This window comes from Melanerpes formicivorus, unplaced genomic scaffold (genome assembly GCF_026170545.1).
Source record: "Melanerpes formicivorus ecotype bairdi unplaced genomic scaffold, bMelFor1.0.p_v2 SCAF_82, whole genome shotgun sequence".
Lineage (NCBI taxonomy): Eukaryota > Metazoa > Chordata > Aves > Piciformes > Picidae > Melanerpes > Melanerpes formicivorus.
Genome location: NW_027142434.1, coordinates 1,726,287 through 1,753,892, shown reverse-complemented (window position 1 = coordinate 1,753,892; position 27,606 = coordinate 1,726,287). Strand labels below are relative to the sequence as shown.

Genomic DNA, 27,606 nt, shown 5'->3' with positions numbered 1-27,606 from the left:
GCTGTGTGCATCCTGCCTCCACAGCACAGCCAGCGGGGAGAGAGCCTCTCCCTGGTGTGTGGCCACCCTGGAAACCAGAGCTTGGAATCATCTCCCAGGGGAAGCAGTGGGTTCCCCTACAGTGGACAGTTTGAAGCCTCAGGCTGACAGGGTGCTGGGGCCAGCTCTTCTCAGCTCCACCACAGAAAGGTTGCACCAGATGAGCCTTGGGGTCCCTTCCAACCTGGCACTCTGTGAAATTCCAGGGTCAGGGCAGTGCCCAAGACCCATCACACACTATCTGCCCTGTCCTTGCTCTCCTTGTCACATCCTGGCCTGCAGCAGGAAGAGTGTGGCCAGCAGGAGCAGGGAGCTCATCCTGCCCTGTGCTCAGCACTACTGAGGCCACACCTGGAGTCCTGTGTCCAGTTCTGGGCTCCTCAGGTCAGGAAGGAGATTGAGAGACTTGAAGGTGTCCAGAGAAGGGCAACAAAGCTGGGGAGGGGTCTGGGGCACAGCCCTGGGAGGAGAGGCTGAGGGAGCTGGGGTTGCTTAGCCTGCAGAAGAGGAGGCTCAGGGGAGACCTTCTTGCTCTCTGCAACTCCCTGAAGGGAGGTTGGAGCCAGGTGGGGGTTGGGCTCTTCTCCCAGGCAGCCAGCACCAGAACAAGAGGACACAGTCTCAAGCTGTGCCAGGGGAGGTTTAGGCTGGAGGTGAGGAGAAAGTTCTTCCCAGAGAGAGTTGTTGGCCCTTGGGATGTGCTGCCCAGGGAGGTGGTGGAGTCCCCATCCCTGGAGGTGTTCAAGAGGGGATTGGATGTGGCCCTTGGAGCCATGGTTTAGTTGTCAGGAGGTGTTGGGTGACAGCTTGGACTTGGTGATCCTTGAGGTCTTTTCCAACCTTATTGATTCAACAATTCTATGATTCAGATCCTCCTTCCACATCCCTGGGAGCTCTGCAGCAGGCACCAACCCTGCTGCCTGCCCTGCTTGCAGACCCAACAGGTTTTTTCTGTGTCCTCTGGAGCAAAAGCAAAGGAAACGTGCTCCCCTTTGCTCCCCTGCCAGCAATCCACCTGCTGAGCTGCAAAGCTGCCAAATGAAAGCAGGAAAACAGCTCCAGACTGGTGCTGAAGTGACAGAGCTCTGGGGGTGTCAGGGGGGCTGGGCTGGAGGTCTCCTCGTCCCCTTGGCTCCCCTCCATGAAACGCTTCCAGCCGTTACCTCTGCAGCTCCCTGGGACGCAGCAGAGAGCATTCACTGCATCCCTGAAGATCACTTTGTTCCTGTTTGGCTTAATTAATTAACATAATGACCATCCTGAGGAGTGTTGGAGGCTGGGGTGATGAGGAGTCTGCTCAGGGCTGGGAGGAAGCTGGGGCAGGGCAGCAGGACTCAGGCTGAGGAGCTGCGGTTGTGGGTAGGGCCAATGCCTGCAGCAGGGCCTGTGACAGGACAGTAGTGGTGGTCTGAAAGCATAAGAGGCAGATTGAGAGTGGAGAGAGGGAGAAATGTTTGCCCCTGAGGGTGGGGAGAGCCTGTGCCAGGCTGCCCAGAGAGCTGGGGGCTGCCCCAGGGCTGGCACCACCAGAGAGACCTTCTGGTGGCCTTGCAGTGCTTAAAGGTGACCTAGAATAAAGCTGGGGAGAGACTTCTGAGCAGGGCCTGATGTGCCAGGACGAAGGATAGCATCATAGTATCATGGGCAGGGACACCCTACACTAGATCAGCCTGGCCAGAGCCTCAGCCAGCCTGGGCTGAAACACCTCCAGGGACAGGGCCCCAACCACCTCCCTGCACAACCCATTCCAGGGCTTCACCACTCTCATGGGGAAGAACTTCCTCCTCCCCTCCAGCCTCAATCTCCCCACCTCCAGCTTCATTCCATTCCCCCTAGTCCTATCACTGCCTGAGATCCTGAGCAGTCCCTCCCCAGCCTTCCTGCAGCCCCCTGCAGATCCTGGAAGGCCACAATGAGGTCACCTCAGAGCCTTCTCTTCTGCAGACTGAACAGCCCCAACTCCTTCAGTCTGTCCTCATAGCATGATGGTTTGGAACTGGAAGAGGCAGCTTGAGAGTGGAGAGAAGGAGAAATGTTTGGTGCTGAGGGTGGGGAGAGCCTGTGCCAGGCTGCCCAGAGAGCTGGGAGCTGCCCCATGCCTGGCACCAGTGCAGCTCAGGTTGTGTGGGGCTGGGAGCAGCCTGCTGTGGTTGGGGCTGTCCCTGGGGGCTGCAGGGGGTTGCAGTGGAGGAGCTTTGAAGGTCTCTTCCCATCCAAACTCTTCTATGATTCTCTGATGCTGGTTTCTCCCCCAGGTGGTGTTTCTGGGTTAGGAAAGAGGAGTTTCTCTCAGGGGCAGAAGCCATTGCACCAGGCACAGAGTTTCCACACCTTGTAGCCTGACTTTCCATGGGAGGTGCTGGTGCTGCATTTTCCCTCCCTGCCCATGGGATCCTTGGGTGGCTTTTGCAGAGAGAGGCTGCTCCAAGTTAGATGAGAAGGAAAACCCTGGCCCACCAAGGCCCACCATGGATGAACTGAGCCAGGATAAACCAAAGGGAGGTGGGGCAGGAAGGTTTGTTCTGTTCAGCCTGGAGACAAGAAGGCTCCAGGGAGACCTTAGACCTCCAGCCTCCAGAAGAGCCTCCAGGAGAGCTGGGGAGGGACTTGGGACAAGGGCTGGGAGGGACAGGCTGAGGAACAATGGCTTTGAGCTGGGAGAGGAGAGACTGAGAGTGGAGAGGAGGAAGAGATTGCTGAGAGTGAGGCTGGGGAGAGCCTGGCACAGGCTGCCCAGGGAGATTGTGGCTGTGCCCTGCCTGGAGGTGTTCAGGACCAGGCTGGATGAGGCCTGGAGCAAGCTGTGCTGGTGGGAGGTGTCCCTGGGCATGGCAGGGGGTTGGCACTGGATGGCCTCCAAGACCCTTTCCAACCCAACCCATTCTGTGATTCTTTCTGTCCCTGTTTGCTTCATGCCTTGGAGATCTTCATGGCAGCAGCCTGGGCAGGGGATGGGGTGGAAAGAGTCAATAGCAAGGGGCACACAGCACCACTCAAATAGCTTTAATCACTTTCCTTTCTCTAGCACACCCCTTAGTGCCTTGTCTCTCACTTGGACACAGCCCTGCAGGCTTCCAGAAGGTTTAGTATTGCAAAAGAATATTGGAACCAGTCCTGATGGCCTTGGGGCCAACCTCGAGGCCCTTTGATGAAGGGATGAATCCATTCTGAAGTGAGAGGAGGGCAGCCTGAGCCTCTTTCTCCCTTGATTGACTGCAGTGGGTTGGTTGTTGGTTGGGTTTGGTTTGTTTTTGCTCTCTTTTATTCTTTGGGTTTCCTTCCTGGCTTAGTCATCCCAGCTCTTGCTGCATGCCCCCCTTTGTTCCCAGACCATCCCATGCTGAGCTGCTGCTGCACACCTTGCAGCATCACAGGCAGATATTCATTGTCTCCACTTGCTTCTTGGCACCAGGAGACTGAAGAAGCCCTCCTGGCTGATCTCTCCCTCCCTTTACTCCCTCTCTGAGGAGCTTGTGGATGGAAGGTGAACAGAAGAGCACAAGGGAGATAAAAGCCAAAGCAGGGAGTGCTGGAAGGTCAGGATGGGGCAGCAGTCCCTGGGGTGGCAAGGGGAGGTTGGCTTAGCCCCTGTGTGTTGGAGCTAGGAGATCTGCTCTAGGGCCAGAGTCATGTTGGGCTTTTCAGTTCTGCTTTCAAGCTCCTGGAGGCTACACCCTGGTCACTGAGGGGCCCCAGATTTCAAGGGAGGGTTGGGCACCTTACAAAGCAGCTGGCAGGTGACTGCCAGCCTTGGTCTGTCCCGAGCTGGTGTTGGGAAGGAGCCTTCAGAGGTGGCTTAGGACCACGTCTGGGCTCTCTTGGCTGTGTGGAACTGTTTCTAGTTGGAGCATTCTGCACTTGGAGAGCTCATTCTTCAGCTGGGTGGCCTGATCCTTGAGTAGGAAGAGCTTTGCTTGCAGGCATCCCATTAGAGACCCCCCCAGGCAGGAGGAGAGCTCAGCTGGGCAGCAGCTGCTGGAGTTCCCTGGCCAGGGCTCTGTTCCCCCTGCTCCAGCAGTTCCTGAGGTGGAGTTTTGCCTTTTCCCAGGGATCATTTTGTGTCCAGTTTTGATGCTGCAAGTCTGCTGGCTGGGTGAGGGTCTTGTCTGCAGGTGCTCAAACCATCTCTGTGAGCAATTCCTGTGTCCAGCTCTGGGCTCCTCAGGTCAGGAAGGAGGTTGAGCTGCTGGAAGGTGTCCAGAGAAGAGCAACAAAGCTGGGGAGGGGTCTGGAGCACAGCCCTGGGAGGAGAGGCTGAGGGAGCTGGGGTTGCTTAGCCTGCAGAAGAGGAGGCTCAGGGGAGACCTTCTTGCTCTCTGCAACTCCCTGAAGGGAGGTTGTAGACAGGCAGAGGTTGGGCTCTTTTCCCAGGCAGCCAGAACCAGAACAAGAGGACACAGTCTCAGGCTGTGCCAGGGGAGGTTTAGGCTGGAGGTCAGGAGGAAGTTCTCCACAGAGAGAGTGATTGCCCATTGGGAGGTGTTCAGGAGGAGACTTGACAGGGTGCTTGGTGCCATGGGTTAGTTGTTTAGGTGGTGTTGGATGGTAGGTTGGACTCCATGATCTTGAAAGTCTCTTCCAACCTGGTCTAGTCTAGGGAAGGGAAGGGAAGGGAAGGGAAGGGAAGGGAAGGGAAGGGAAGGGAAGGGAAGGGAAGGGAAGGGAAGGGAAGGGAAGGGAAGGGAAGGGAAGGGAAGGGAAGGGAAGGGAAGGGAAGGGAAGGGAAGGGAAGGGAAGGGAAGGGAAGGGAAGGGAAGGGAAGGGAAGGGAAGGGAAGGGAAGGGAAGGGAAGGGAAGGGAAGGGAAGGGAAGGGAAGGGAAGGGAAGGGAAGGGAAGGGAAGGGAAGGGAAGGGAAGGGCAGTCTCCATGCTGTCCAGCAGGGTGGTTCCCATTGCTGTGAGGGTGCCTGCAGTGGGACCTTGGACCCACTGGCTCTGTCTGGTGTTAGATTGGATGTTAGGAAGAGATTCTTCCCCAGGAGGGTGGTGAGAGCCTGGCCCAGGCTGCCCAGGGAGGTGGTGGAAGCCTCCTGCCTGGAGGTGTTTGCAGCCAGGCTGGAGGTGGCTGTGAGCAAGCTGCTGTGGTGTGAGGTGTCCCTGGCCATGGCAGGGGGCTGGAGCTGGCTGAGCCTTGAGCTCCCTTCCAGCCCTGACAGCTCTGGGATTCTCAGACTGAATTTGGTATATTTACAGTATTTACAGGTATTTACAATTTATAAACAGCACAAGAACCCCCCTGGCCAAAAACCAGGGGAGCTAATAGCTTCCCCTTCCCTGCTCCTCCTTCCTTAGCCTCCTGGACACAAAGAGATGAGAGAAGAGCAGAGAGTTGTTTTGTTAGGCTTAGAGTCACAGAATCACAGAAGTGTTAGGGCTGGAAGGGACCTCAAGGGGTTGATTAGGAGGCTCAGGGGAGACCTTCTTGCTCTCTCCAGCTCCCTGAAGGGAGGTTGGAGCCAGGTGCTGGCTGGGCTCTTCTCCCAGGCAAGCAGCACCAGAACAAGAGGACACAGTCTCAAGCTGTGCCAGGGGAGGTTTAGGCTGGAGGTGAGGAGAAGGTTCTTCCCAGAGAGAGTTGTTGGGCAGTGGAATGTGCTGCCCAGGGAGGTGGTGGAGTCCCCATCCCTGGAGGTGTTCAGGAGGGGACTGGATGTGGCCCTTGGAGCCATGGTTTAGCTGTCAGGAGGTGTTGGGGGACAGCTCGGACTTGCTGATCTCGGAGGTCTTTACCAACCTGGTTGATTCTATGCTTCTGAGAACGCTCCCACAGCCCCCACTGGTGATTTGTTTGCATTCTGCTGCTCTCTGAGTGTCAGAGGAGCAGCCTGGCGCTGCCCCCCACCCCCTCCTCACGCCGCTGCCTCCTGTTTTGTCCTTGCCCAGCTGTACAACGGGACCCTGAAGCGGGAGGCGGAGAGCCGGCGCTACAGCTCCTACAGCCAGATGGAGGGCTGGGGCAGCAAGCACTACAGCAAGGCCGTCTGCAGCCCCGCCAGGGCCGGCAGCGACTACTGCTTCGTGCAGAACATCAAGAGCAGCCGCAGCGAGCCCGACCTCTACTGCGAGCCGCCCCGGGGCACCCTGCGCAAGGGCCAGGGGGGGCGGCCGGGCGGAGCACAAGGCCGCCCTCAACCGGCAGAGCATCTACAGCAGCTGCAGCACCCAGCAAGGCACCACCAGGACCAGTAAAAAGATGCCAGCCCGGGCCCTCTCCTGCCCCTCCAGCAACAAGCCCGACGTGGTCTATGCCCAGCCCGTGATGAGCTGCAAGCAGGAGGTTTATGGACAGACCCAGTCCGGCTCCAAGTAAGTCTGCCGCCGGGTGGAGGTTGGAGTCCGCTGGGCAGGTCTGGCCCCCCGGAGGCAGTCAGCTCAGCTGCCTGGGAGGCGCTCAGCAGTGCCCACCCTGTCTGACGGCAGCCTGCAGCCCGAAGTGGCTCAGATGAGTCCACTCCTGAAGGGCTCATTTCTTCTCGCGGCCGTGGAGGGGAATCAAGGGGTTGGACACCACCCCGGGGGCACAGCCCTGCTGTGGCTGGGGGGTGGGGGGTGGGTGGGCAGGGTGGTCCTGCCAGTCTCACAGGGTGTTAGGGGTTGGAAGGGATTCCTGGAGATCTTCCAGCCCAACCCCCCTGCCAGAGCAGGAGCAGAGAGTCCAGCACAGGGCACACAGGGACACATCCAGGTGGGGATGGAAAGGCTCCAGAGAGAGAGACTCCACAACCCCCCCGGGCAGCCTGCTCCAGGGCTCTGTCAGCCTCACAGTGACAAAATTTCTCCTCCTGTTTCCATGGCACTTCCTCTGGCTCAGCTTCCACCACTGCCCCTGGTGCTGGCATGGGGCATCCCCCAGCAGAGCCTGGCTCCAGCCTCTGGGCACTCATCCTTCACATCTTTATAAACATTTATGAGGTCACCCCTGAGTCTCCTTTTCTCCCTCAGCTCCCTCAGGCTCTCCTCACAAGGAAGATGTTTCACTCCCCCAATCATTTTCATGGCTCTGTGCTGGACTCTTTCAGGTGGTTCCCTGAGGTCCTTCTTGACCTGAGGGGCCCAGAACTGGACTCAATATTCCAGATGTGGCCTCATTAGGGCAGAGTAGGGAGAACTTCTCTTGACCTACTCACCACAGCCCTTCTAACCCACCCCAGGATGCCCTTGGGGCATTGCTGGCTCATGGTCAACCTCCCACCCACCAGCACCCCCAGGTGCTTCTCCCCTTCAGTGCTCTCCAGCCTGTACTGCCCCATGGGGTTGTCCTTTCCCAGGTGCAGGACTCTACCCTTGCCTGTGTTGAGCTTCATTGCATTTCTCCCTGCCCAGCTCTCAGCCTGGCTGAGTCTGGCTGGCTGGCAGCTCAGTCTCTGGAGTGTCAGCAGCTGGGAGGAATGCCCTCACGAGGCAGCCTCAGTCCTTCACCTGGCCCTGCTGTGCCAAAACCTGCCAGAGACCTCACACTATCACAGTATAGCCAAGGTTGGAAGAGACCTCAAAGATCATCAAGTCCAACCTCTCACCACAGACCTCATGACCAAACCATGGCACCAAGTGCCACATCCAATCTCCTCTGGAACACCTCCAGGGATGGGGACTCCACCACCTCCCTGGGCAGCACATCCCAATGGCCAACAACTCTCTCTGGGAAGAACTTTCTCCTCCCCTCCAGTCTAAACCTCCCCTGGCACAGCTTGAGACTGTGTGCTCTTGTTCTGGTGCTGGGGGCCTGGGAGAAGAGCCCAACCCCCACCTGGCTCCAACCTCCCTTCAGGGAGTTGCAGAGAGCAAGAAAGTCTCCCCTGAGCCTCCTCTTCTGCAGGCTAAGCAACCCCAGCTCCCTCAGCCTCTCCTCCCAGGGCTGTCCCTGTCCCCTCCCTCCTGACCCCGAGCCCTCAGCTATTGATAGACATTGATCAGATCCCTCTCAGCCTTCTCTCCAGACTGAACAGCCCAAGGTCCCTCAGCCTCTCCTCCCTGGGCTGTGCTCCAGACCCCTCCCCAGCTTTGTTGCCCTTCTCTGGACACCTTCAAGTCTCTCAATGTCCTTCCTAACCTGAGGGGCCCAGAACTGGACACAGGACTCCAGGTGTGGCCTAACCAATGCAGAGTCCAGGGGCACAAGGACTTCCCTGCTCCTGCTGGCCACACTCTTCCTGCTGCAGGCCAGGATGCCCTTGGCCTTCTTGGCCCCCTGCTTGGCACACTGCTGGCTCCTGTTCAGGCAGCTGTCAATCAGCACCCCCTGCTCCCTCTCTGTTTGGCAGCTCTCAGCCACTCTGCCCCCAGCCTGTAGCACTGCCTGGGGTTGCTGTGGCCAAAGTGCAGCCCCTGGCACTGGGACTTGTTGAATGCCATCCTGTTGGCCTCTGCCCAGCTGTCCAGTCGGTCCACCCCTTCACCTTCAGCAGGCCTAAGAACAGGGCAAAACTGCCCCCCCCCACCACCTAGAACAGACCACAGCTCAGCCAGGCCTAATTGTGAGGCTGGAATCTCCCTGCCAGCCCAAGCCATCTCCCCCAGGTGAGCTAAGGCGACCGAGTCCCAGCCGGAGGCAGGAGTTGTGTGGTCCCTTACGTGGTGCAACATCTCCCCAGGGGAGAGCTCCCAGGATGCTGAAGGGACTGGAGCTCTGCCCTGTGAGGAGAGCCTGAGAGACCTGGGGCTGTTCAGTCTGGAGAGGAGAAGGCTGAGAGGGGATTTAATAGATCTTTATAAATGTTTGGGGTCTGGGGGTCAAGAAGCAGGGGCCAGGCTCTGCTCAGCAGCACCCTGGGACAGGACAAGGAGTAATGGATGGAAACTGCAGCACAGGAGGTTCCACTTCACCATGAGGAGGAACTTCTTCACTGTGAGGCTCCCAGAGCCCTGGAGCAGGCTGCCCAGAGAGGTTGTGGAGTCTCCTGCTCTGGAGACTTTAAAGACTCACCTGGATGTGTTTCTGTGTGACCTGTGCTGGAATCTGTGCTCCTGCTCTGGCAGGGGGTTGGACTGGATGATCTTGGGAGGTCCCTTCCAACCCCTGACATCTGTGATCTGTGATCAGGAAAGAGAATAGAGTAACAACTGACAGCACCCTGGGACATACTGTCCATCCCCTTGGCACTCTCTGGCTTTCAGAGGACTCTCTTTGTGGTCATACCAATCAGCTCTTGATTTCCCTTAACCTCCCACATTCTGTTTGCCAGCAGCTCCTTTGCAAGGTGAGAGTGGAGAGGTGGAGAGTGGAAAGCCTACTGTGGCTACCACACTGCCTTGGCTCTCCTAAACAAACCCCCAAAATCAAATGGCTTTGTAGGAATTGGCTCCTGGGGGGTCTGACTCATGAACATGAGCCAGCAGTGTGCCCAGCTGGCATGGAAGGCCAGTGGCACCCTGGCCTGGATCAGGAGTTGTGTGGCCAGCAGGGCTAGGGAGGGAATTCTGCCCTGTGCTTGGCACTGCTGAGGCCTCACCTCCAGCACTGTGTGCAGCTCTTGGCCCTCACTGCAAGAAGGATCTTGAGGTGCTGGAGCAGGTCCAGAGGAGAGCAATGAGACTGGGGAGGGGGCTGGAGGGGAAGGCTGATAAAGGAAGGCTGAGGGAGCTGGGGGTGTTCAGCCTGTAGAAGAGGAGACTTAGAGGGGACCTTAGCACCTTCTACAACTACCTAAAAGGAAGTTGTATTCACATGGGGGTCAGGCTCTGCTCCCTGGCAACTTGTGACAGGACAAGAGGGCATGGTCTGAAGCTGTGCCAGGGGAGGGTCAGGTTGGATATTGGGAAGCACTTCCTCACAGAAAGGGTTTAGGTTGGATATCAGGAAGCACTTCCTCATGGAAGGAAGCACTTCCTCATGGAAAAGGTTTAGGTTGGACATTAGGAAGCAATTCCTCATGGAAGGGATTTAGGCTGGATGTTAGGAAGCACTTCCAAATGGAAGGGATTTAGGCTGGATATTAGGAAGCACTTCCTCACAGAAAGGGTTTAGGTTGGATATCAGGAAGCACTTCCTCATGGAAGGAAGCACTTCCTCATGGAAAAGGTTTAGGTTGGACATTAGGAAGCAATTCCTCATGGAAGGGATTTAGGCTGGATGTTAGGAAGCACTTCCTCATGGAAAGGGTTTAGGTTGGATATTAGGAAGCACTTCCTCATGGAAAGGGTTTAGGTTAGATGTTAGGAAGCACTTCGTCATGGAAAGGGTTTAGGTTGGATGTTAGGAAGCACTTCCTCATGGAAAGGGTTTAGGTTGGATATTAGGAAGCACTTCCTCATGGAAGAGATTTAGGCTGGGTGTTAGGAAGCACTTCCTCATGGAAGGGTTTTAGGTTGGATGTTAGGAAGCACTTCCTCATGGAAGGGGTTTAGGTTGGATATTAGGAAGCACTTCCTCATGAAAGGGATTTAGGCTGGATATTAGGAAGCACTTCCTCATGGAAAGGGTTTAGGTTGGATATTGGGAAGCACTTCCTCATGGAAGGGATTTAGGTTGGATGTTAGGAAGCACTTCCTCATGGAAGGGTTTTAGGTTGGATGTTAGGAAGCACTTCCTCATGAAAGGGATTTAGGCTGGATATTAGGAAGCACTTCCTCATGGAAAGGGTTTAGGCTGGATATTAGGAAGCACTTCTCATGGAAGGGGTTTAGGTTGGATATTAGGAAGCACTTCCTCATAGAAGGGATTTAGGCTGGATATTAGGAAGCACTTCCTGATGGAAGGGTTTAGGCTGGATATTACGAAGCACTTCCTCATGGAAAGGGTTTAGGCTGGATATTGGGAAGCACTTCCTCATGGAAAGGGTTTAGGTTGGATATTGGGAAGCACTTCCTCATGGAAGGGATTTAGGTTGGATGTTAGGAAGCACTTCCTCATGGAAGGGTTTTAGGTTGGATGTTAGGAAGCACTTCCTCATGAAAGGGATTTAGGCTGGATATTAGGAAGCACTTCCTCATGGAAAGGGTTTAGGCTGGATATTAGGAAGCACTTCCTCATGAAAGGGATTTAGGCTGGATATTAGGAAGCACTTCCTCATGGAAAGGGTTTAGGTTGGATGTTAGGAAGCACTTCCTCATGGAAGGGGTTTAGGCTGGATATTAGGAAGCCCTTCCTCATGGAAGGGTTTTAGGTTGGATGTTAGGAAGCACTTCCTCATGGAAGGGATTTAGGTTGGATATAAGGAAGCACTTCCTCATGGAAAGGGTTTAGGCTGGATGTTAGGAAGCACTTCCTCATGGAAGGGTTTTAGGTTGGATGTTAGGAAGCACTTCCTCATGAAAGGGATTTAGGCTGGATATTAGGAAGCACTTCCTCACAGAAGGGCTGATTAGGCACTGGGGTGGACTGCCCAGGGAGGTGGTGGAGTTGCCATCCCTGGAGGTCTGTAAGAGAAGCTTGGATGTGGCACTTGGTGGCAGGGTTTAGCTGATGTCATGGTCTTAGGTCACAAGCTGGACTTGATGATCTCAGAGGTCTTTTGCAGCCTCAATCACTCTGTGATTCTGTGACTCAGCAGAGCTGAGAACCTGCTGAGCTGTGGTGTTGACCCCTCTGCCTTTCCACCCAGCGCTTGCTTCATTCCCCAGCAAGGTCTGAGCTAGGCTCCAGGAAAAGAGAAAGTGGAAAAAAGTCAGAAATGGGAATAAAAATCCTGATTGGAATCCTTCAGCCAGGCAGAAGAGAGGAGGGGGCAGAGGTTGTTCAGCTCCTTCCTGCCCAGGACATGCAGTCCCATTGGGGTTAGGACTTATGCAAGGGTGGAGGATGGTCCTTCACATCTCACTTAGCATCAGGTCCCTTCCTGTAACTGTTGTCTACAGCAATAAAACCTCCAGAGCACACCACTGAGCTTGGGCACTCCCAGGCTGGCACCTGTGCAGTGCAGCTAAAAGTACCTGCTTGGGTTTGGATGGTGTTAGAGTGAGGGTGATGGAAAGCTGCCTCAGTGGCTACACCGCCTCTGGCTCTGGGGCACCAGCCAAAAAGAGAAGAGATTTGGGCTGCACTGAGCCTGGGCTAGGGAGCCTGTGGTTTGGACTGCAAAATAATAGTCATGGAAGCAAAGAATCACAGACTCATAGAATTAAAGAATCATAGAATCAGAATCACAGAATCAGAATCACAGAATCCTAGAATGAGAATCACAGAATCACAGAATCTGAATCACAGAATCAAAGAATCATAGAATCAGAATCATAGAATCAGAATCATAGAATGAGAATCACAGAATCAAAATCATAGAATCACAGAATCAAAGAATCATAGAATCAGAGTCACAGAATCAGAATCAGAATCACAGAATCATGGAATCACAGAATCAGAGTCATAGAATCACAGAATCATCAAATTAGAATCATTGAATCATAGAATCACAGAATCAGAATCATAGAATCATAATCACAGAATCAAAGAATCCTAGAATCAGAATCACAGAATCAGAATCACAGAATCATAGAATCAGAGTCACAGAATCAGAATCACAGAATCAGAATCACATAATCAAAATCATAGAATCAAAGAATCACAGAATCAGAATCATAGAATCAAAGAATCAGAATCACAGAATCAGAATCATAGAATCAAAGAATCAGAATCACAGAATCAAAGAATCACAGAATCAGAATCACAGAATCACAGAATCATCAAATTAGAATCATTGAATCATAGAATCACATAATCAGAATCATAGAATCGTAATCACAGAATCAAAGAATCCTAGAATCAGAATCACAGAATCAGAATCACAGAATTAAAATAATAGAATCAAAGAATCACAGAATCAGAATCACAGAATCAAAGAATCACAGAATCAAAGAATCACAGAATTACAGAATCAGAATCACAGAATCAAAATCACAGAATCAAAGAATCACATAATCAGAATCACAGAATTACAGAATCAGAATCACAGAATCAAAGAATCACAGAATCAGAATCACAGAATCGCAGAATCACAGAATCATAGAATCAGAATCACAGAATCATAGAATCAGAATCACAGAATCACAGACTCATCAAATCAGAATCATTGAATCACCGAATCAGAATCACAGAATCATAGAAGCATAGAATCAGAATCATAGAACCAGAGTCATAGAATCAGAGTCACAGAATCACAGACTCATCAAATTAGAATCATTGAATCACAGAATCAGAATCACAGCATCATAGAATCAGAATCACATAATCAAAATCATAGAATCCCGGAATCAGAATCCCAGAATCAGAATCACAGCATCATAGAATCCTTGAATCACAGAATCATAGAACCAGAGTCATAGAATCAGTCACAGAGTCACAGAATCAGAATCATAGAATCAGAATCACAGAGTCATAGAATCACAGAATCAGAATCACAGAATCACAGAACCAGAGTCATAGAATCAGTCGCATAATCAGAATCATAGAATCACAGAATCATAGAATCACAGAATCAGAATCACACAGTCAGAGTCATAGAATCATAGAGTCACAGAATCATAGAGTCACAGAATCATAGAGTCACAGAATCACAGACTCATCAAATTAGAATCATTGAATCACAGAATCAGAATCACAGAGTCATAGAATCATAGAATCATAGAATCAGAATCACAGAATCATAGAACCAGAGACATAGAATCAGTCACAGAGTCACAGAATCAGAATCATAGAATCAGAATCACAGAGTCATAGAATCACAGAATCAGAATCACAGAATCAGGATCACACAATCAGAGTCATAGAATCATCGAGTCACAGAATCACAGACTCATCAAATTAGAATCATTGAATCTCAGAATCACAGAGTCACAGAACAGTTTGGGTTGGAAGGGACCTCCAAAGGTCATGCAGTCCACCCTCCCTGCCACCAGCAGGGACATCCTCCACCAGAGCAGGCTGCCCAGAGCCCTCTTGAGCCTGAAACTGAATCTCTCCAGGGATGGGACCTCACAGCTGCAGCGTTTTGTTGGGCTGGAAAAGAAGGGTCTGATTCTTCCTGCACTGCTGTTGCTGCATCACTGTCATGCAGGGCCTGCTCTGCACCAGCCCAGCAGTGATCACAAGTTCCAGCTGGATGTGGCAGCTTGCCACACCAACCCAAGCTCAGCCTTGCTGGTCCCTGGCCCAGAAGAGTTTTCCCACTGCAGTGTAAGTGTGAGATGAATCAACAGGGCCCTTTGTCACAGTTCACACCAAAGGCCTGAGACTGTTGAGCTGTTGGCCCAAGGTCTGATGCTGAGAAAAGCCTCCTGGCAGTCAGCAGTGTGAGCCAAATCCTGCCCTTTTCACCCCACAATGCTGTTTGCCACATTTCTCTGCCCAGTTCCCTCCTCAGCCTCATTCTGTATGGAGCAGGAGAAGCCTGTCCCAGAGTGTCCACACCAAGGGATGTCGCTCACCTGTGTGCCATGGATCCTCAGCTCCCTATGGCCTCTCTTATTCCATGTTTAACAGATGCAAAATAGGCCCTGGCCAGCCTGGAGCTCTGCTGGCACTGGTCTTCTGCTTCCAGAAGCTTTGCAGGTCCCCTGGAACAGAGAGGTTGCCTGGAATCACAGAACCAGAGAATGGTTTGAGTTGGAAGGGACCTCCAAAGGTCATCCAGCCCAAGCCCCAAACTGGCAGGGGCTTGGTCTAGGGAATTTCTGACTAAAGAAGATTGATTGGTGGCAGAAGGCTCAGACATGGGACTGCACCTGGCTCCTGCCTAGGGAGAAGCTTGCATAGGGGAAGGTAGTCCCAGGCAGGCTCCCTCCAACACAAGCCCTGCCCTGCATGGCACAGTGCTGTGGGTTGTAGCCTTGGTCCTTGCTTGGGAAAGGTCACTTGGAGAGTGATGGCATTTGGTGAGGGGAAGGAGAAGTGCTGCTTGCAGAGGAAGGCTCTGCCCTAGGGTTAGGGAGTGGCTCCATTTACACACTACTCCTGGCTTGGGGCATGGCTCATCTGGCAGAACTGGTTCTGGTGTGGAAAGTCTCAGGCTTCCAGTCCTGGGCTCAGCTGGGGCTGTGTCCCCTGAGTCAGTCTGATCAGGCTGGGGCACACCCCCTGCTTGGCCTGAAACTGGCTGCAGAGCTGGGTTGCTGCAGAAGGCAGTTTGCAGGAGGGCTGCTCCTCAGAGCAGAGGAGGTTGGCAGCAGCTGTCCTCAGAGTTTAGGAAACCTCCTGAGGACTTGTCCTCTGCCAAGGGATCACTGCTGTGGAAGGTCATCAGCACAAGGGAGATAAAAACCAAAGCAGGGAGTGCTGGAAGGTCAGGATGGGGCAGCAGTCCCTGGGGTGGCAATGGGAGGTTGGCTTAGCCCCTGTGTGTTGGAGCTAGGAGATCTGCTCTAGGGCCAGAGTCATGTTGGGCTTTTCAGTTCTGCTTTCAAGCTCCTGGAGGCTACACCCTGGTCACTGAGGGGCCCCAGATTTCAAGGGAGGGTTGGGCACCTTACAAAGTAGCTGGCAGGTGACTGCCAGCCTTGGTCTGTCCCGAGCTGGTGTTGGGAAGGAGCCTTCAGAGATGGCTTAGGACCACATCTGGGCTCTCTTGGCTGTGTGGAACTGTTTCTGGTTGGAGGATTCTGCACTTGGAGAGCTCATTCTTCAGCTGGGTGGCCTGATCCTTGAGTAGGAAGAGCTTTGCTTGCAGGCATCCCATTAGAGACCCCCCCAGGCAGGAGGAGAGCTCAGCTGGGCAGCAGCTGCTGGAGTTCCCTGGCCAGGGCTCTGTTCCCCCTGCTCCAGCAGTTCCTGAGGTGGAGTTTTGCCTTTTCCCAGGGATCATTTTGTGTCCAGTTTTCATGCTGCAAGTCTGCTGGTTGGGTGAGGGCCTTGTCTGCAGGTGCTCAAACCATCTCTGTGAGCAAGGGAAGGGAAGGGCTGGGCAATCTCCATGCTGTCAGAGGTGGTCCAGCAGGGTGGTTCCCATTGCTGTGAGGGTGCCTGCAGTGGGACCTGAGACCCACTGGCTCTGTCTGTGGAACAAATCTGCTCTGGAAACTGTGGTCAGGGTCAGTCCTGGTTCCAGAGTGGTGCTCTCAGGTGTCCTGTGCCCTGGAGATGATCTCCCTGGATTGTGTGAGATGAGGAAGAGGTCACTGGATGTTGTCAGGTGGTGAGGGTGGTGTGTAGCTATCCAAACACTGAACATGGAGGAGCTGCCAGCCTGTCTGTACTGAGCACTCCCTCTGCTCTTGGGCCCCAAGCTCTCTCATTGCTGGAGCTCCTCTTGCTTGTGTGATTGCTTCCACTCATGGGACTGGCTGTGGCTGGGGAGGAGTTGTGTCTTTGCTGCTGATGTCTCAGAAGTCCTTCCTCTCAAAGAAGCTGCTCCAGTTGATGAAAGGAGCTTTGCTGCAGCTAGCTAGTGAGCAGGGGTAGCACCTGAGTGGGTTTGAGGGGAAGAACATTCCATGGTTCCATGATAAAGACCATTGATGGCTCCATGATAAGGAACATTCCATGGTTCCATGATAAAGAACATTCCATGGCTCCATGATAAAGAACAATCAATGGCTCCATGATAAAGAACATTCCATGGCTCCATGATAAAAGACATTCCTTGGTTCCATGATAAAGCACATTCAATGGCTCCATGATAAGGAACATTCCATGGTTCCATGATAAAGACCACTCCATGGCTCCATGATAATGAACATTCCATGGCTCCATGATAAGGAACATTCCATGGTTCCATGATAAAGAACAATCAATGGCTCCATGATAAAGACCAGTCAGTGGTTCCATGATAAAGAACATTCCATGGCTCCGTGATAAAGGACAATCCATGGCTCCATGATATAGACCATTCTATGGCTCCATGATAAAGACCATTCCATGGCTCCATGATAAGGAACATTCCATTGTTCCTTGATAAAGACCAATCAATGGCTCCATGATAAAGAACATTCAATGGTTCCATGATAAAGCACATTCCATGGCTCCATGATAAGGAACATTCCATGGTTCCATGATAAAGACCATTCCATGGCTCCATGATAAGGAACATTCCATTGTTCCTTGATAAAGACCATTCCATGGCTCCATGATAAAGAACATTCCATAGCTCCATGATAAAGACCAATCAATGGCTCCATGATAAAGAACATTCCATGGTTCCATGATAAAGAACAATCAATGGCTCCATGATAAAGACCATTCCATGGCTCCATGATAAGGAACATTCCATTGTTCCTTGATAAGGAACATTCCATGGCTCCATGATAAAGAACATTCCATTGTTCCTTGATAAGGAACATTCCATGGCTCCATGATAAAGAACATTCCATTGTTCCTTGATAAAGAACATTCCATGGCTCCATGATAAAGAACATTCCATTGTTCCTTGATAAGGAACATTCCATGGCTCCATGATAAAGAACATTCCATTGTTCCTTGATAAAGAACATTCCATGGCTCCATGATAAAGAACATTCAATTGTTCCTTGATAAAGAACATTCCATGGCTCCATGATAAAGAACATTCAATTGTTCCTTGATAAAGAACATTCCATGGCTCCATGATAAAGAACATTCAATTGTTCCTTGATAAAGAACATTCCATGGCTCCATGATAAAGAACATTCAATTGTTCCTTGATAAAGAACATTCCGTTGCTCCATGATAAGGAACATTCCATGGCTCCATGATAAAGAACAATCAGTGGTTCCGTGATAAAGAACATTCCATTGCTCCATGATAAGGAACAATCAGTGGTTCCATGATAAAGACCATTCCATGGCTCCATGATATAGACCATTCCATGGCTCACATGATAAAGACCATTCCATGGCTTCCCAGAGTCACTGAATGAGTTGGGTTGAGTTGGAAGGGAGCTCAAAGCTCCTCCAGTTCCAACCCCCTGCCAGTGGCAGGGACACCTCCCACCAGCACAGCTTGCTCAAGGCCTCATCCAGCCTGGCCTCCAACACCTCCAGGAAGGGAGAAGAGGCAGGAAATGTTCTGAGGATGTTTCTAATCTCCTCTCTTTTGGGGTACACCAAGGTGAGCAGTCCCAAACCAGACACTCTCCAGGGCTGTGCCACGCTGTGGAAGCAGAGCCCAGTTTGGTGGTGGGCAGCTTCTCTTGGCTTGGTTTGAGTTGGGTTAAAGTGCCTCTAAAAAGGGCTATGGGCTGGTGCTGGCTGCTGGTGCTGTGAACTTACCTGCCCTGTGTGTGGCCATCCAAAGCAATCACTGTGGAGCTGTGCATGGTGCTGTGCTGTCCTGGCAGGGACATGCTGAGGGTCTCCTCCTCCCTGGCTCACTGGCAATCTGTCCCCATCTTCCCTGCTGTCTACCCATCAAGCACTGCCTGAAGGGGGAAGCTGCAGCAGAGCTTTCAGTGGCATCAAAGCTTTGGTGCCACCTCCTAGAGGTGGCTGTGGCTGCCTGCTGTGGAGTGTGGCTCTGGAAGGCTTGGATGTGCTTCGTGCTCTGCTTTGAGCAGCTGCACTCTGATTTGATCAATGAACAATGGAATTTGTTCAAGATTTGTGGCTTCCTCCTCTCCTGGGACCCTGGAGCCCTAACAAGCAGGATGGAGCAGGATGAGCACACCCCCAGCTGCTAACACCACCTGGATGAAAGGCCTTGGGATCAAATGAGGGCAGTGGCTCCTCCTCAGCACTGGTTTCCCTTCCACTCCTGAACCTCACCACCTCCTTTGTCTCCTGTTGAATCACTTCCAGTTGAGGTCTCTCCCTGTTCTGATTGCTTCTTTCTTGTGGAGGAAGAACAACCTTTGGAGCTCTTCTTTGCCAGGCTCATTGGCCCAGGTTGGAGGTGGCTGCAGGCCAAGAGTTTGTCTTGGAGCAGGCTGCTGTTCTCACAGTGTAGGTCTGCTTAGGAACATCCCTGGCTGGTTGATGAACAACCTGCCACTAGCACAGGCTTTGGCAGAGGGATGATCTTCTGAGCCAGGAGAGATCACTGCTGCTTTTGGGGCAGCCTGGCTGAGCCCAGCTGCTCACCCTCTGGGAGCTGCTCCTGCTGGGGAGCCTGCAGCAGAAACAGAGCCACAGGATTACCCTAAAATTATCAGGCTTGGAAGGCAGCTCAAGGCTCAGCCAGCTCCAAGCCCCTGCCATGGGCAGGGACACCTCACACCACAGCAGCTTGCTCACAGCCACATCCAGCCTGGCTGCAAACACCTCCAGGCAGGAGGCTTCCACCACCTCCCTGGGCAGCCTGTGCCAGGCTCTCACCACCCTCCTGCCCAACAACTTCTTCCTCACAGCCAATCTCCATCTCCCCACTTCTGGTTCTGCTCCATCCCCCCCAGTCCTGTCCCTCCCTGACAGCCTCCAAAGTCCCTCCCCAGCTTTCCTGCAGCCCCCTGCAGCTCCTGGAAGGCCACAATGAGGTCTCCTGGGAGCCTTCTCCTCTCCAGCCTGCACAACCCCAACTCTCTCAGGCTGTCTGCAGAGCAGAGCAGCTCCAGCCCTCTGCTCATCCTTGTGGCCATTCTCTGGACACCTTCCAGCTTGTCCAGATCCTTGCTCATCCTTTCCCATGCAGACCTGGACATGGATGCCAAGGTTCTTCCCTGCTGAAGGAGGCTTTGGGTTGGGTTGGGTTGGGTTGGAAGGGACCTTCAAGATCATCCATTTCCAACCCCCTGCCATGGGCAGGGACGCCTCCCCCCAGCACAGCTTGCTCCAGGCCTCACCCAGCCTGGCCTTGGGCACCCCCAGGAAGGGGTCAGGTTGGTGTTTCCTCGTTGCAAGTGCAACAGAAGTTTCTGGGAGCCAGGTCTTGAGAAAGGTTCAGAGGGGAAAGAGGTTCTGTGGTGCAGAGCTGCTTCCTTGGTAGTGCAGAAATAAAAGTGGAAGGAGTTTCCTCTGCCTTAGACACTGCATGTGTGAGGCTCAGCCCAAGGCTGGTGTCTGTCCTTGCTGTACACCATCAGAGGCCTCTCCAGAGGGCAGATCTTCTGTCTTAGGAGAAATGTCTGAGACCCAGAGGCAGGATGTGAGCTGGAAGCAACCACTTCTGTCCCTTGGCTCTCCAGGAGGTCCAGGCTGGGGCTCCTCAGCTCAAGAGACACAAGGAGGCTAGATGGGGGTTGGGCTCTTCTCCCAGGCAGCCAGTACCAGAACAAGAGGACACAGTCTCAAGCTGTGCCAGGGGAGGTTTAGGCTGGAGGTGAGGAGAAAGTTCTTCCCAGAGAGAGTTGTTGGCCCTTGGGATGTGCTGCCCAGGGAGGTGGTGGAGTCCCCATCCCTGGAGGTGTTCAAGAGGGGATTGGATGTGGCACTTGGAGCCAGGGTTGAGTTGTCAGGAGGTGTTGGGTGACAGCTTGGACTTGGTGATCCTTGAGGTCTCTTCCAACCTTATTGATTCTATGATTCTATTGGAGAGAGTCCAGTGGGGGCTGCAATGTCTCTGCTGTCAAGAAAGGCTGAGAGCCCTGGGGCTGTTTAGTCTGGAGAGGAGAAGGTTGAGAGGGATCTGATCAATGGCTATCAATAGCTAAAGAGGAGAAGGTTGAGAGGGGATCTGATCAATGGCTATCAATAGGTGAAGAGGAGAAGGTTGAGAGGGGATCTGATCAATGGCCATCAATAGGTGAAGAGGAGAAGGTTGAGAGGGGATCTGATCAATGGCTATCAATAGGTGAAGAGGAGAAGGTTGAGAGGGGATCTGATCAATGGCTATCAACAGGTGAAGAGGAGAAGGTTGAGAGGGGATCTGATCAATGGCTATCAATAGGTGAAGAGGAGAAGGTTGAGAGGGGATCTGATCAATGGCTATCAGTAGCTGAAGAGGAGAAGGTTGAGAGGTGATCTGATCAATGGCTATCAATAGGTGAAGAGGAGAAGGTTGAGAGGGGATCTGATCAATGGCTATCAATAGGTGAGGGGTGGGGGTCAGGAAGGGGCCAGGCTCTGTTTGGTGGTGCCCAGGGACAGGACAAGGAGCAATGGACACAAACTGGAGCCCAGGAGGTTCCACCTCAGCAGGAGGAGAAACTTCCTTGGTGTGAGGCTGCTGGAGCCTGGAGCAGGCTGCCCAGGGAGGTTGTGGAGTCTCCTCTGGAGCCTTTCCAGCCCCTCCTGGATGTGTTCTGTGTGCCCTGCCCTGGGTGCCCTGCTCTGGCAGGGGGCTTGGGCTGGATGATCTCTGGAGGTCCCTTCCTTCTCCTCCCATGCTGGGATTCTGTGATCTCAGCTGGATGAAACTCCACACTGCTGAGGGGAGGGGAGGCAAAGCAGTGCCATGGTGGCTGCAATGCAGCAGCAGAGTTGGTGGATTCTGGGTGTCATTGGCTGGAGAACTGTGGAGAGCATTCCCTGGCTCATGCTGTGAGGCTTTGACTCCTTCCACATCCAATGAGTTGAACTTTTGAATGCTTAAGGACAAACTTATCTTAGAGTGAATCATGGAACCACAGAATGCATCAGGCTGGGAGGGACCCTCCAAGGGCCTCTTGTCCAAGCCCCCTGCAGACAGCTGGAGCAGGTTGCTCAGGGCCACATCAAGTTTGACATTGAAGGTCTCCAGGGCTGGAGACATTCTCCAAGTGCTACACATGGAGCATTCTTCTCCATTTGGACACTGACAGGCTGCAGAGCTGGGCCCAGGACAGCCTCAGGAGGGTCAGCAAGGCCAAGGGCAAGGTCCTGCAGCTGGGGCAGGGCAATCCCACGCACTGATCCAGGCTGGGCAGGGACTGGCTGGAGAGCAGCCCTGGAGAAAAGGCCTTGGGGGTGCTGGGGGAGGAGAAGCTCAGCAGGAGCCAGCAGTGAGCACTGGCAGCCCAGAGAGCCAAGCAGAGCCTGGGCTGCAGCAAGAGAAGTGTGGCCAGCAGGGCCAGGGAGGGGATTCTGCCCCTCTGCTCCACTCTGCTGAGCCCACAGCTGCAGCTCTGGGGCCAGCTCTGGAGCCTCTGTGCCAGGAAGGCTCTGGAGGGGCTGGAAGGTGTCCAGAGCAGGGCCAGGAGGAGGAGCAGAGGGCTGGAGCTGCTCTGCTCTGCAGACAGCCTGAGAGAGTTGGGGTTGTGCAGGCTGGAGAGGAGAAGGCTCCCAGGAGACCTCCTTGTGGCCTTCCAGGATCTGCAGGGGGCTGCAGGAAAGCTGGGGAGGGACTTTGGAGGGTGTGAGGGAGGGATAGGACTGGGGGGGGGCTGGAGCAGAACTAGAAGTGGGGAGCTGGAGATTGGCTGTGAGGAAGAAGTTGTTGGGCAGGAGGGTGGTGAGAGCCTGGCCCAGGCTGCCCAGGGAGGTGGTGGAAGCCTCCTGGCTGGAGGTGTTTGCAGCCAGGCTGGAGGTGGCTGTGAGCAAGCTGCTGTGGTGTGAGGTGTCCCTGCCCATGGCAGGGGCTTGGAGCTGGCTGAGCCTTGAGCTCCCTTCCAGCCCTGCCAGCTCTGTGACTCTGTGATTCTACACAACTCATCCCAGTGTATGCTGCTGGTGGTGGAGACCACACTTGAGTGTCCTTTATTCTTAATTCTTTATTCTTCTTGAGTGTTCTTTATTCTTAATGTACTCTTTGGATCTAAACAAAGTAAGTCCTCATCTCCCAGAGCTAGAGGAAACCCTTCCCTCACTGTAATTCTTCATACTTCAAATGTTCATTTTAAGAGCTCATTAAAACCATCCTGGTTTGGTCACCTGTGATTATCAGTAGATGATGGAGAAGAGAAGGCTCCAGGGAGACCTCAGAGCAGCCTTGCAGGACCTGGAGGGCTCCAGGAGAGCTGGGGAGGGACTTGGGACAAGGGCTGGGAGGGACAGGAGGAGGACAATGGCTTTGAGCTGGGAGAGGAGAGACTGAGAGTGGAGAGGAGGAAGAGATTGCTGAGAGTGAGGCTGGGGAGAGCCTGGCACAGGCTGCCCAGGGAGGCTGTGGCTGTGCCCCTGCCTGGAGGTGTTCAGGACCAGGCTGGATGAGGCCCTGAGCAAGCTGTGCTGGTGGGAGGTGTCCCTGGGCATGGCAGGGGATTGGAGCTGGCTGAGCTTTGAGCTCCCTTCCAACCCAAACCAATCTTGGGTTCTGTGACTCATCAGCCTGGCTGTTTGTTCCCTTTTCTACCTCTCTGTGGTCAGAAAATCCCCAGTGATGTTCAATCAGCACAAGCCAAGGAGGGCAGGACCTGCATGCTCCCTGCATGCTCCCAAACAAGTGGCCAAATCTTGAGGTGTTTGCATTCTCCCCAAGGTTTCAGCCCTGCTCTGAGCCAGAGGTTTTGCTGCCCATCCCCTGGAGGCTGCAGGCACATCCTTGGCAGGGCTGCTGGCAGTGGTCAGCACTGCCAGGGGATGAGCTCCTAACAAGAGATGATGCTGACAGTGGTCAGCTCTTGGGGAGAGCTTGGAGACTGCCAGTGTAAGCATGGCCTGGGAGCAGGCTGGCTCAGTGCTGTTGTTAGCAGTTCACAAGCCCAGAGTGTGTCCAGCCCTTGGCTCCAGACAGGCCTCCTGCCTTGGCCTCAGGGATCTGCCCCAGCCTCTGCACACCACCAGCTGCTCTCACACCTTTCCTGCCACCACCTCTCACATCAAAGGGGCTGATGCTGTGGGAAAAAGCAGCTGCCTGCCCTGGGTTGTCCTCATGCCCTGCTGGATGGTTTCACTCCTGTCCACGAATTCTTTCATTTGAGGAGCACTGAATCCTTGTTCCCTGCTCATTAACCCTCCCACTGGAGCCATGGTTAGCCACCTAGCACCTCAGCTGAGCTTTAGTTGCTGCCTCCTTGTGTTTCTGGCCAGACTGGAGCCATCATTCATTAACCTCAGTGGCCTCCACTGGGTGTTTTCAGGAGCCAGGGAAGTTCAGCAGGGGTTCAGGCTGTGGTTTCTGTGGTGGTGTGATCCTGTTTGCCATTCTGTAATTGATTCCTTCCTCCTGCTTCCCAGGGCTGCTTTTGAAGCCCTTTTGGCTGAGCACTCAACCAGCTGCTGTCTCTTGTCTTTGACACAGAATCTGTGGGGATGAGCTGGACGGTGGCACCATGACCATCCAGAAAGCCATACAGCTCCTCTGCTCCTCTGATGACAAATACCAGGCCATGGGTGCCTACTACCTCCAGCACACCTGCTTCCAGGATGAGTCTGCCAAGCAAGAGGTGAGCAAACCCCTCCAGCTCCCTGCTGTCCCACTGGATGTGGTGGTACCTGAGTGAGGTGGCACTTGGGGCCATGGTTCAGCCATGAGGTCTGTGCTGACAGCTTGGACTTGATGAGCTTTGAGGTCTCTTCCAACCTTGGTGATTCAGTGATCTGCTGAGCCTCCCTAGCAAGGATCCAGAGGTCCCCTGGGTTTTCATGATCAGAGAATCATGGACTGGAGTTGTCTGGGCTGGCAAAGGCCTCTGAGATCCCCCAGGCCAACCCCAACCCAACCCCCCCCATGGCCACCAAACCCTGGCCCCAGCTGCCATGGCCACAGCTTGCTGCAACCCCTCCAGCCATGGGGACTCCACCACCTCCCTGGGCAGCCTCTGCCAGGCCCTGACCACTCCTCCAGCAAAGACATTTGGCCTCCTCTCCAACCTCAGCCTCCCCTGGCACAGTTTGAGGCCATTTCTTCCCCTTCTATCCATATCCATGGAGCCTTACACCTCCTTGGGCACCCTCAGGGATTAGTTCAGTAGCTTTCCCAACCATTGAAGCCATTTTCTCCCAGCAGCAGCCAGTCAAGATCCTGAGACAGGAGGACAGCTATAAGGCAGCAGGGGCTACCACATCCACATTGTCTCCATGAGCTGCTGTGACACAGAGGGACAGGTTTGGGAGACACAGGAGGAGCCATCCAGGTGCAGTGTCCTCTTCTGGGAGCAGCTGCACCTGGTTCCAGAGGGACCTTTTGCTGTCTCAGTGCTGCAGGGGCAGAGCCACACAAAATTGCCCTAAATCCTCCTGTGCTCTGCTTGCTCAGTGACACTTCAGTGCTTAAAGAGACCAGACAGAGAGCTGGGGGCAGAGATCTGAGCAGGGCCTGCTGTGACAGGACAAGGGAGGATGGTTTGGAGCTAGAAGAGGCAGATAGAGAGTGGAGATAAGGAGAAATGTTTGCCCCTGATGGTGGGGAGAGCCTGTGCCAGGCTGCCCAGAGAGCTGGGAGCTGCCCCATGCCTGGCACCACCAGGGAGACCTTCTGGTGGCCTTGCAGTGCTTAAAGGTGACCTAGAATAAAGCTGGGGAGAGACTTCTGAGCAGGGCCTGATGTGACAGGACAAAGGATAGCATCAAAGTATCATGGGCAGGGACACCCCACACTAGATCAGCCTGGCCAGAGCCTCAGCCAGCCTGGGCTGAAACACCTCCAGGGACAGGGCCCCAACCACCTCCCTGCACAACCCATTCCAGGGCTTCACCACTCTCATGGGGAAGAACTTCCTCCTCCCCTCCAGCCTCAATCTCCCCACCTCCAGCTCCATTCCATTCCCCCTAGTCCTAGCACTGCCTGAGATCCTGAGCAGTCCCTCCCCAGCCTTCATGGAGCCCCCTGCAGATCCTGGAAGGCCACAATGAGGTCACCTCAGAGCCTTCTCTTCTGCAGACTGAACAGCCCCAACTCCTTCAGTCTGTCCTCATAGGATGATGGTTTGGAACTGGAAGAGGCAGATTGAGAGTGGAGAGAAGGAGAAATGTTTGGTGCTGAGGGTGGGGAGAGCCTGTGCCAGGCTGCCCAGAGAGCTGGGAGCTGCCCCATGCCTGGCACCAGTGCAGCTCAGGTTGTGTGGGGCTGTGAGCAACCTGCTGTGGTTGGGGCTGTCCCTGGGGGCTGCAGGGGGTTGCAGTGGAGGAGCTTTGAAGGTCTCTTCCCATCCAAACCTTGCTATGATTCTCTGATTTCAGCCATTTTCAGTCCTCTCAGCCAATAGGTTAATTAGTGATCATCACCAAGCCCTTGTACTGCCCAGCTCATTTTCCTGATGCTTTTACCCTCCAATGACTGCATTTGTGCTAGCACAGGCTCAGAGGATCACAGGATGTTAGGAGTTGGAAGGGACCTCCAGAGATCATCCAGTCCCAGCCCCTGCCAGAGCAGGGCACCCAGGGCAGGGCACACAGAACACATCCAGGAGGGGCTGGAAAGCCTCCACAGAAGGAGACTCCACAACCTCTCTGGGCAGCCTGCTCCAGGCCTCCATGTCCTTTACAGTAGAAATTCTTCCTTATGTTGAGGAGAATCACAGAATGTTAAAGGTTGGAAGGAACCTCCAGAGATCATCCATAGTGTCATAGAATCAGTCAGGGTTGGAAGGGACCACAAGGATCATCCAGTTCCAACCCCCCTGCCATGGGCAGGGACACCCCACACTACATCAGCCTGGCCACAGCCTCAGCCAGCCTGGCCTTAAACACCTCCAGGGACAGGGCCCCAGCCCCCTCCCTGCACAACCCATTCCAGGCCTTCACCACTCTCATGGGGAAGAACTTCCTCCTCCCCTCCAGCCTCAATCTCCCCACCTCCAGCTTCATTCCATTCCCCCTAGTCCTAGCACTGCCTCAGATCCTGAGCAGTCCCTCCCCTCTGGTGCAGAGGGCATCCTGCAGCAGGAGCTCATTGTTTGGGAGAGCCCAGCTGGAGGGATCTGCCTCCAAAGCCCCGGAGTGTGTGTGCAGGGTCTGCAGCTTGGGCTTCCTTCCCCTTTCCAATGCTGTCACTGAATGAGTGAGGTTGGAAAAGCCTTCTAAGATCATCCAGTCCAACCTTCTCCCCAACACCTCTGGGACCACTAGACCCTGTCCCCCAACTCTTGCTTTCTTGAACACCTCCAGGGGCATTGACTCCACCACCTCCCTGGGCTGCCCTTTCAGGGCCTGACCACTCCAGCAGGAAGGAAATTCCTCCTAATGCCCAACCTGTCCCTGCTGAGTGCTGGAGTGTGAGCCAGTGGTGCTTCTGGCTGAGCTCAGGGGTGGTTAGGCTGTGCCAGGGCAGTCCCTCTAAGCTCAGCCTGTGACTTCAGGGTGCAGATAACCACCCAATGTCCTGCTCCTTTAAATGGCCTCAGCAGAGAGGCAGAGCAATATTGCCTGCTGCAAACTGGATGGAGGTTGGGGAAGGTTTGTGGGAGAAAGCACATTCACTTCAGCAAAGGAGTCTGCCCATGGCCATTACCCAGAGACATCCAGAGTCACACAATACATCCAGTTGCAAGAGGCCTCCAAGCTCCTCCAGCCCACCCCTCCACCCAGCACTGCAGGCTCAGCACCAAACCATGGCCCTCAGCACCAGGGCCACAGCTGCTGGAACACCCCCAGGGATGGAGACTGCAGCACTGCCCTGGGCAGCTTCTGCCAATGGCTGAGATCCCTTCCAGGGCAGAAATATTTCCTCATGTCCAGCCTGAGCCTCCCCTGGGGCAGCTTGGAGCCATTGCCTCTGCTCCTGTCCCTTGCCACCAAGGAGCAGAGGCTGCCCTCTCCTTGCTCCAACCTCCCTGCAGGGAGCTGCAGAGAGCAGTGAGGCCTCCCTCAGCCTCCTCTTCTCCAGCCTGAACACCCCGAGCTCCCTCAGCCCCTCCTCACAGCCCAGGGGCTCCAGGCCCTTCTCCAGCCTCATTGCCCTGCTCTGGGCAGGCTCCAGCCCCTCAATGTCCCTCCTGGAGGGAGGAGCCCAGAGCTGAACCCAGCACTCAAGGTGTAGCCTCCGCAGCGCTGAGCCCAGGG

At 54.0% G+C, this 27,606-nt stretch overlaps 1 protein-coding gene across 1 annotated transcript in view; it reads left to right on the top strand.

Moving 5' to 3' along the window:
• Positions 1-27,606, top strand: part of PKP1 (plakophilin 1) — a 97,778-nt gene that overhangs the window by 35,148 nt on the left and 35,024 nt on the right. Inside the window, 3 exon segments of the mRNA XM_068164664.1 lie at positions 5,923-6,153; positions 6,155-6,345; positions 23,906-24,050. Coding sequence (XP_068020765.1) covers positions 5,923-6,153; positions 6,155-6,345; positions 23,906-24,050 — 567 coding nt within the window.